Source organism: Grammomys surdaster, unplaced genomic scaffold, assembly GCF_004785775.1.
Source record: "Grammomys surdaster isolate TR1022 unplaced genomic scaffold, NIH_TR_1.0 936, whole genome shotgun sequence".
NCBI classification, from domain to species: domain Eukaryota; kingdom Metazoa; phylum Chordata; class Mammalia; order Rodentia; family Muridae; genus Grammomys; species Grammomys surdaster.
In genome coordinates this window covers 7,073-17,641 of record NW_021605355.1, presented here as the reverse complement: position 1 = coordinate 17,641, position 10,569 = coordinate 7,073, and the positions used below count along the sequence as shown (strand labels likewise).

At 34.7% G+C, this 10,569-nt stretch overlaps 1 protein-coding gene across 1 annotated transcript; it reads right to left on the bottom strand.

Moving 5' to 3' along the window:
• Window positions 1–612: 612 nt before the first annotated feature.
• On the bottom strand, window positions 613–9,301 carry LOC114634306 (vomeronasal type-2 receptor 116-like). The gene is made up of 6 exons (XM_028782906.1): window positions 9,099–9,301; window positions 6,241–6,523; window positions 4,978–5,778; window positions 3,727–3,950; window positions 2,498–2,628; window positions 613–1,496 (listed from the first exon to the last, which is right to left on the bottom strand). Exons 1-6 carry the CDS (start codon window positions 9,299–9,301, stop codon window positions 613–615), a joined length of 2,526 nt encoding a protein of 841 aa, XP_028638739.1.
• Between the last annotated feature and the right edge of the window lie 1,268 nt (window positions 9,302–10,569).

Genomic DNA, 10,569 nt, shown 5'->3' with positions numbered 1-10,569 from the left:
GATGTTCCAAATCTCAAATGTGGCAATTTACTAATTTGTAGTTGAGGCAGTTCATTTCTGTTGCTGTAACAAAAGGCTATGATCAAAAGGAATATATGAGAAAAGTGTTATTTCCCTATGTTCCTTGCTTGCACTTAATTGAAAGAAGCCAAAGAACGAGGATGCAGGAACACAATCAAATTCCATGGAATAATGTTGATTACTGGTTTCATGTCTATCCCATCTACACTCTTCTTTCTTATGACTCCCAGAATAACTTGCTTACAGGCAGCACTGTTCACGAGCAGGGTCTTCTTATACTAATCATTAATTAGGAACATTGTTTATACTCATACCTACAAGCCAAAGTGATGGTAGCCAGCCCTCAGTTGAGATTTCCTGTTCTCAATATGTTTAAGTTTATGAGCTCATGAAAGAATCCATTTTCCACCAAAACTTACTAATTGGTATTACTTTAGGCAGTGCTACCCTATGGTTTAAGTACTTTGTTTATATATTACTTAACTATTTTATGATTTAGGAATACTTTTGTAAAGACAAAGCAAAACAGATTTGTCTAGTATCATCTAATATTTTTAAAGTACCACACTTTCGATATAGCAATTTCTCATTTTAATTCTGAAGAAAATTTGACTCTAGGCTAAATAAAATAATGTAACATTTTTGGACAAAGATACACCCTAGCAACCCTGCACTAGAAGCCAAGATGGAGAAGACCTCCACAACCACCATGATCTTCCCTCTTGTGCTGTGGTAGACAGGGAGGAAGGTGATCCAGACACTGTAGAAGACCAACATGCTGAATGTTAGGAACTTGGCTTCATTGAATCTGTCAGGAAGGTTCCTAGCCAAGAAAGCCACAGTGAAGCTCCCCAGAGCCAAGGAGCCCAAATATCCCAGGACAAAGTGGAAAGCAATGACTGAGCCTTTGTTGCAAATAATGATGGTCTTCCCATGTTCAGATTGTATATCTCTGTCAATAAAGGGAGGAGATGTTACCAACCAGATTCCACAGGAAACAAGTTGGATTAGGGTACAAATGAGGATGACCAACTTAGGTACTGCTGTTATCATAATCCCTCTCATCCTTCTCCCTGGGGTAGTGAGCTTGAAAGCCATGACCACAGTTATTGTTTTGGCCAACACGGTAGAAATAGCCACTGTAAAAAATACACCAAACGTGGTTTGCTGAAGGATGCAGGTGGCCTGGTTGGGTTGTCCAATGAAGAGCAATGAACACAGAAAACAGAAGATGAGAGAGATGAGCAGGATATAGCTGAGAATGCGGTTGTTGGCCTTCACAATAGGAGTATCTTTGTGCTTCACGAAAATGACTAGTACTAGAATTGTGATGGCCGAGAAGCATAGGGCCATGCAGCCTAGAGCCATACCCACTGGGTCTTCATAAGCCAGAAATGACACAGCTCTTTGGAGGCAGTGGGTTTGCTCTAAGTTGGCATACTTATCATCTGGACACCTCACACACTCTTCCATATCTGCTGGTGAACAACAATAAACCCTTATGATGTATCATAACTATGTAGACAACAATTGTCTATTTGCATTATTCATAGGATATATCTACATATAATTTGGTTTTGAGCATCTATTTTATTCCTTATTGCTATAGGGACCACTGATTTAAGATTGCTCTCTATTAACCCATGCTTTGTGATGGAACAAATCATCATCATAGGGAATGGAACAGAAAAAAATCATTATTTATGAAACAAAACATAAGGAAAAATATGATGATGAGTAATATGCATTATCTCAGATTATTAAAATCCTCAAACCATAAATTCACTACTCACAGACAAGAGTAGTGTGCAGACATAGTTATTGATGCCAGTTGATGAAATACATTATGTGCTTTGTTTTCTTTTAGAGTTGTGCCCTTTGTCTATATCTACACAAAGGCACCAGAGCATAGAATTACTCATGCAAATACTGTTTGCATAAAGTAATACTTTCATTCTTGAAACTGTATGCCTCCCAGACAAATCCATGTCCCTCTCATTGTGGTAAGTTCTCTTTCTTCCCAGCTACACATTCAAAGCTGTATGGCATGAAGGTTTTGGATGTTCACATTCATCCCTCTTTCCTTAGCTAGGCTGTGATTGATGACAAGCACTATCCCCTCTATTGTTGCATTCTTGAAATCTTCACTTTTGTTCTAATTCTTTGACAAGAAATGATTAATCCTTTAAGCCATCTAAGCTCTTAAAATATATTTCATTAAACAATAATTGTTACCCTGAGCATCTGGTCTTAATATAAACTCAGTAACCATCATATTGTGGAAGAAATGTGTTGTTTGTAGAATATATTGCATATTATTTGCTGGGTTCAAAAGAAGTTGATATTATTTAACTGATTAAGTTCTGAAACATGAGAGTTTAGGTCTTCAGTTTCCGTCTAGGCCATACCACATTTCTGGTTTGGAATGAGAAGGTATTCGAATTCAGCAATTTCTCTTCCGCATGCAAGCATGTACCTGTTTCATTGGAAACCTCATTTTCTGGGCACTGGACACAATCAAAGCAGCAGTCTGCTGTTTCTTTCTGATGAATTTTCCTGAATCCAGTAGTGCATGTCACACTACACATGGAGGAGGGAACCTGAGGCAATATATATTATATATAGTGTTTGTGTGTGTGTGTAGTTCATGTATACATCATGTGTATAATGACCCATAGATTGCTATAAGGGACATTAAAGTATATGGCTATAAATATTCCTCTGATAACCAGTATTACTTAAAAATTTCAGGGACACTTTTATTTTGTATTACCTTGCAATGCACTGAATGTCACAATATATTTATATATCATGTAATATTATATATGTAACATTCAAGTTGTAGCAATTTAAAATTTTTCCTTCCTAAACTGATTAATTCAAAAGGAATGTTTATTTAGCAACAGTTTCTCTATAATGATTTATAAATAAAAAAATAAGAACACTGGGTTGTATGGAGAGAGAAGGTAGGTAAATCAAGGATGAGTTGTTTGATGAGTATGAACAAAATATGTTATATAAGACTCATGAAATTAATGAAGTTTCCCTAAGTTTAAAAGAAAAGCTTGAACCCCCATCCCATCGACCCCCTACTTCTATGAGGGAGCTCTCCTACCCACCCAGCCACTCCTGACTCACCAACCTGGCCTTTCCCTCTGCTGGGGAACCAAGTCTTCATAGGAACAAGGGCCTCCCCTCCTACTGATGCCAGATAAGGGAATCCTCCACAGAGAAGGGAAAACTGGGAATGCTGGTAATATTTAAAATGTATATAAAATAAATAAATAAATAAAATAACCAAATATATATATATGAAACCCCTTGAATCTGGAGAAAGATTTCGGTTAATAAACATGTGCTGTACTTAGACTATAAATATGTTCACATAAAATCAGAAAATTCTGTGATTTATTTATAGTTACAAAATTTTAATTATATATAAGTATTACTATACATTTAATAAATATATTCCTGTGTCATGTGGTTGAATAGGCATGTGGGTGCAACTGAACATGGAATTCAGAGCCTTTGATCCTGGTGACCAGATTTACATGAAATTGAGAGCTATCAAATTTTGGTAATTGGAGCTGAGGATGGTCTTTTGCAAGAGTAGGAATTGGTCTTAACCAGAGAGCTCTTACTTCAGTGCCCCATATTTTAAAATTTAGATATCCTGAAAACAATACAAATTGTGGTATACCCACTGATGTTCCTCCTGAGGCCCACTCCAAGTCTTCAGATATGTGAAGTTGTTGACTCTGAGGGAAACAAGGAAAATAGCTTCCTATTTTCACTTTTAATCCAAGGCCTTGTGGAAAATTCCAAATGATGAAAATGTCATACTCTGCACAATGATTTTCTCTATCGTTCATGTTCACCAGTTCTCCAACAGGGTTAGTAAATATCCTGGTTTTCAGCATGGAAGCCACCTAAAAGAGATGCATCATTAGATGCTTACATATGCATATCAATAAAGAGAATGCCAAATTGAGAATGTCACCTAATTTTTTAAAGACTTTCAGAAAAGATGGCTGTATTAACATAATCATGTGTAGGAAAATGCAATATACCTTATGGATAATTAAAAATTAATATACTTAATACTAATGTTCAATGATAAAACATGCTAGAAAAATTATTACCAGATATCAAGTAACATGGTATGTGTGTTTGTGTATGTGTGTAGTGTGCACGTTTGTCAAAAATACTTTGTAAAAAAAGGAAGCTATGTATGTGTGAATGAAGGGGAAGTCTGAATGTCTCCTAGTTGTGAAAATTAAGAATGGTTCTGGGTCTTTCATGTATATACAGTATACATGTATGAAAAAACACAAAGTTAATAAAATGTGCAGTCTTAATCATTTATGGTTTTGTAATTAATTGTTAATTTGGATGAATAACTATTAATCCCAGCTCGTGTACCTATTATTTATTTATTTATTTATTTATTTATTTATTTAGGTTTTTCGAGACTGGGTTTCTCTGTGTAGCCCAGGCTGTCCTGGAACTCACTCTATAGACAAAGTTGTCCTCGAGCTCAGAAATCCGACTACCTCTGCCTCCCAAGTGCTGGGATTAAAGGCGTGCACCACCACTGCCCAGCTCATATACTTATTCTTGAGAAATTATTCTCTAGAAAAATATTCTATTCTAGTCATCACTTAAGGCTTTTATGATAAGACTCTTGGCTCCTATTTTAAATTTTGAATTCATTTGGTGAAATGTTGAGACACGTTTTCAGAAAACTCCCTGATATTCATAAAAATGTATTTTTCCATTTAAATGTTATCATTGTGTATGCTATTTACTCATGTAAAAGATTCACTAGGGAGTCTTGCAATGTAGAAATCTTTCCACTGAGAGAATACTCTCTAACAAATGAACAGTTGTTTCTCTGGGTCCATTTAAAATATCACATTGATTTATCTAAACATAATGAAATATAAGAAACTTTACCTGCAGACAGTCAATGAATACCTTGGGTTCTGCCATTTTCTGAGACTCTACTTGTTGATGAATGAGTTCATGGTAGGTGTGGGCCACAGCATAAACAGCATTATACAAATTGTAACCTTCTTCACTCAGGACCAGGTCATATTTGTGCAGTGCCAACCATTCTAATGTGTTGATGGATGTAAAGGGAACCATTTTATTGCTGTTCTTATAGATTGAACAATTAAAATAATTCCATCCCAGGACAGAGTCAGAAATGGTTAGTGGGTGTTTGTCAGTGTTCATTGTTTGCATAAAATTCCTAAATTTAGCAATCTCACCTTTGTGATGTGCAAAAGTGACAGTCCCATGGAAGAAATCGAGGGTGAAATCTTTTACATTTGTGATAACATCCCATTGTGAGGTTGTGATCCAGATTCTCTGTGCACCTAAATATCTCCATTTTCTAAAGCTGACTTCTAGGGTAGAGTTCATCTCACCATAAATGATAACTACCCTTGCTGTTGATGTCATAATTTGTCTATCATATATCTTAGCCTTTGTCATGTATATTTGCATGGTTTCTGGGATCATATTCACAAAAGCTAAACAGATCTCATACATTTGCATTTCATCTCTCAAGTCTGAGAGAAACTGAATGCCCTGGTCATCATCTGAGATGACCAGTCCAATCCAAGTCCATCTAAAATGAAGCATCAAGGAGACCATGCCATGGGACAAATGTGTGTACTTGGTGGCTACCTGATAGACATAGGGAAATTGGTCATGGTCACTCAGGTTAGGATTAAATGGCCCAAAGAAAACCTAAAGGATGCAGAAGAGAAGAGGAAACATCCACATGAGGAATATGATTGTTAGGATATTTGAACTTACATACAGGTAATGTTACTCACCTTCAGAACTCCTGTTAAGGATAATAAAATTATACTATAAATATCATGTATTATTCTTATTAGATTCTAGACTATATCTGACAAGTCTGAATGTCCAAGAAAACAGTTTTCCCTGTTTGCCCAGATTTAATTATTTAGTTCATAATATCTCTATATCTATGTACCTATGTATGTATGTATGTATGTATGTATGTATGTATGTATATAAGTATCTATCTATCTATCTATCTATCTATCTATCTATCTATCTCTCCACAATATGTGTGTGTATGTGTGTAGCAGCACACACATAAATGCATGCTCTCCAAGTTTTGTTGTAGGCACATGCAAATGAAATTTAAAAGTTAATTCTTCCAGTGTCACATATTCTTACCTTTGGTGTCCTAGAATTAATTGCTATTTTGAAGGATGTTTTCCGTGATGGTCCTGTAAGGTCTACATCACAAATTGGCTCTAATTCACAGATATAATTAGCAAAAAACAAACTATTGTTTTGTTGTGGATATATTTCATCCAGAACTCCCAATCTATCATCACATAGGCCAACAATGAAGGTGAATAACAAAGACATGTTGGGTAAAAGATAAGGATTCTTGTTGATCTCCTCAGTAGCAAAAACCATTATCAGAAAAAACTCATATTTTCTTGCTGATAGTCTAGAACAAGGCATAGTGATGATTAAGGGAGATGTTTGAAACATAAACTTTCAGTTGCAGTAACGTAGGTAATGTGAGACATGCTGAATTTCTGTCTAAACATCTTGAAATAAGCCTCATCAATCAGAGATCTTTAGAGCGCCATACAATTTAAGAATTCATAGATGTAGGGCACTATGGTATGATAAATTTTGTGTTTGCGAAAATCGATAAAGATTATTTTATCTCTGTCATCCTTGAACTAGATTACAGTCCTGTTGAATAAGACTGCTATAAAATAACTTTGGAGTTGTAATTCCACTGATAAATAAAAAAGCATGGCTTAAACCACATATGAAATATATAACACATTCTCCTTAAAATTTTTTATTATTTACATGCAATTTATACATCAAATATTAATAATATTGAGTATTTTGAGAATCAAGTAATATATCAAAAATTTGTTCGACTTTTATATTCATATCCTTTTGTAACCTAAAAATATCATTAATGCATATTTAATAATACCCATAACTGAGAATCCTATATCTAACATCGAGTACTAAATTGTTTCAAAGCATACAAAATATTCTTTGGGAATTTCATAAAATAGCATAAAATATTAAAGAGGAATCATTAAAATTATATTCAAAAGCCCTTCTATGATATAGTGTGAGAGTATTCAAAACACATTATATATCTGTGTACATTGTCTAAGAATCAGTTTACTTGAAATGATTATCAGTGTTTCTAGGAAAGAAATTATTTTATCAGTAAGAATACTTCACAGATTTCAAAATAGCAAAAACTCTTTGAAGTTAAACATTAAAACAATGCTAGTTTCATGTACAGTGAGAAAAATTATCAATAATATTTCCATTATGTTTGTAGAACATGATGTTAATATTTTCAACTGTAAATATCAACAAACAGGATAATTATTTTAAGATATATTTCATTTAAATTGATTTATCCATTTCAAAATATACAATAGAATACAATACAATATACCAGATAACCAGAATATTAACCGTTATGTTCTATTACATATCAATTTAATGTTACCTTTTAGTGTGTTATTACTATGTCAATTTTGTAAAAAAGGTATCAGATTTCTCCTAACTCCTCAGTCTTTGTAATTCTTTGAGAACCTTTAAGCGATATCTGAACACAGAAATCTTCTCTCCATATGAAATGTGTTCATCTGGCCTGCACAGTTGGCGGATTATCAACTACTATTAACGATTCCCTCTCATCAGAAGTAAAAACGGCGAACATCCCCTTTTGATGAAATTGCATTTTTCAATTGGAGTGTTTGGAGCTAAGTTTTTCTTTTGAAACCTGAAAAGTGCATTGGCCCAGTTCATATGTTTATAATTTTAAACCTAATTATGGCTTAAAAAAGTGTCACCAATGAGAATTTCCACTATTTTTCTAATGAGGTGTAGGATAGTACAGAATGCATCAGAAATGAAATTCCTAGTGACCTAACACAGAAGAATAAAAATGTGAAGCCACCATCACTATCAAAGTGTACACAGTGTACTGTGGCTAACAATTGGGAAATATATTCTTTAAATCCCAAAGACATGAACACTGAATAAGAGATGGAATGAAGAGTCAAAGACAGAAAACCACAGGAAACCTCGGTTCACAGAAAAAAAAAGTAGTCCCAGGCATATTTATTAGCTAAAATGTGAGTGATTTCAACACTCCTTCCCTCATGATCAGCAGGCACCAATGATAACATCTCACACTTGGGATCTCAGAACTATGTAGCCACATTAAGAGCAGGTTCTTATCCACAAGAAATACATTTCTTCTTCTAGGTTTTCTCTAATGTTATATTTATTTGATAATTAATAGATATATTAACCAGATACTGATAGTAAGCCTAATATATGACTGAGCATTTGCATAATTGGACCAAAAGATTATTCTGGTAACAGAATATGAAGCCTGGCAGTCTTTTTCCACATTCAGTGTCAACTCCAGAATGGCAGGAGGGACTCATTTAAAGACTATTTTAAAAAGCAAAGTATATATGTACTGTTATATTACATTATATCACAAGTTATATCACAAGTTTATAGATAATGTTATTCATGTAATCTGGTACAGTAGACCCACACATACACCAATATTTCAATGTCTGAATGTATGCCCAACTTTTGGAGACCAAAATTTGATAACCTTTTCTGTAGGCATTTAGATGCGTGCTCATACAAGAATCAACTACAGACAGTAGAATACAGGCAATGTTGTAGTCTCTTCACATTGAGCTCTTCCCAAGGTGAGAACTGTGAATTCAAGGTAGATGAAGAGACATCTTTCAACACATGATATCCACAAACACTCAACAGAATCCAGTCTCTCTCATTGTCCAGTGCTGTGAACTGGAGCTCAACATAGTATAGCTAAACTAAACTATGACACATTTCAAAGTATTAAAATAGTCATTGATGTAATAATTAATTTTCAGTAGTTCCTGAAGTTACAGGGGGAAGAACAGGACGGAACCCTACAGTTTGTGTACACAGCTAAATATTTCTAGTTCATGACATTGAAGCAGGAAACAAAGTTAATGACTTACCTAAAATCAAAAATGCCACTGTAATTATAGTCAGCAGCTCCCTCCATTGCCGAAAGCATAAAACCGCAGTCACTTCTCCAATCTCCATCGTTATCTTCACTATTCTTTATCCTCCAAAAGCAAAGGGGTTCAGTCAAACAGGACAAGATGAGAGAAAACTTCAGGAGCAAAAAGGAAATAGTGAAACCATGCAGATTCTTCATGTCTGCTAGGATCTAAGCCAGAGCAGTTGTGAAATCTGCTTTTTATGCTGACAGACATCACACACACACACACACACATTTACATCTACGTGTCTGTTTTAAGGTGACTGCTGTTTGGAGATCTACTTAATTATATTCAACAATTCCTTTCCATTCATCTTGTGTCATGCTCCCTGGATACATTGGGAAAATTCTGGCCTCGAGCTATACATCTGAGGTCTAAAAAGTTTTGATCAAAACTTTTCTGAAAACATGTTGTGAAGATTAGGTTCTCCATCCTCAGGTGTCATGATTTCATTCATATCCATGGCAGAAATATTTCCAGGGACTGTTTTCTCCTGGACAGCTGGACCAGACCATGTGTCAACAAGCTATACGTATGACAAAATGGATTTCATCAGAACTTCCATAATAAGACAAAAGTTTAGAAGGTTATAAGTGTTCCATATCATTTAGACTTTGAGTTGTATCATGGGACATTACATCTTTCACTGTCTAGTGTAGGGTAGGGCAGTCTCACATGCAACATTGAGCCAGAAGCTGAGCATTCTCTCTGTTGTTCATATACTATTGTATGCTAGTCATATTTACAAAATCTCCTGAAACTTCCTGTGATTCCTGTCATTTCTAGACCATGTCATCATGAATCCAATAATGCCTTGAATTATAGAGATTCAACATCCATCCTGTCCAGTATCAGTACCTGCAAAGACATTTACTGAGTTATAATGCTGATGTCTTGCTTGATAATCAGTCCCTGGCAGTCAGTGCCATTTGATGAAACATTTCCTTGGTTGATATTTGTTCACACCTCATTAAGAAAAGAACAATTTCATACATCTTACTCAAAGGAATGAAAGAAATTAGGTGTCAGTTATGAGAGAGAATTTATTGCTAATGTTAGTATATACTTTATATTTTTCATTCTTGTCTAGTTGGTATGTTTTGATACAGTCCTGTCTTGGATTACATTGCAACAACACAGATGTATGTCTCTTATGTCCATTTATGTAACTTGGTTAGATTACAATTAGTGACACAGATGGAGCATTGAATTGATGTGTTCTTTTTGAACTACCTTATATTTTTGTCCACAATATCCACACTGAGTTAAGTGGAGTCTTTAACTCCATTTTTGTAATGGTTAGTATGTCACTGGCTTATAGTAAAATCTTGCTATGGAGTTTACTGTGCTATCTTAGTTACTATGAATGAGAATTTGTTTCATACTTTGGTTGGGTTATGAATTTGTCAGTTTAAATATTTTT

What these genes read in the sequence shown, in the direction of transcription:
- LOC114634306 (XM_028782906.1), bottom strand. Translation starts at nt 9,301, where the DNA reads ATGAAGAATCTGCATGGTTTCACTATTTCCTTTTTGCTCCTGAAGTTT. An exon ending in AGTGGCATTTTTGATTTTAG is followed by an intron (nt 6,524 to 9,098) that starts GTAAGTCATTAA and finishes GCCTTGTTCTAG; the next exon opens with ACTATCAGCAAGAAAATATG. An exon ending in TGGGCCTCAGGAGGAACATC is followed by an intron (nt 2,629 to 3,726) that starts AGTGGGTATACC and finishes ATAATATATATT; the next exon opens with GCCTCAGGTTCCCTCCTCCA.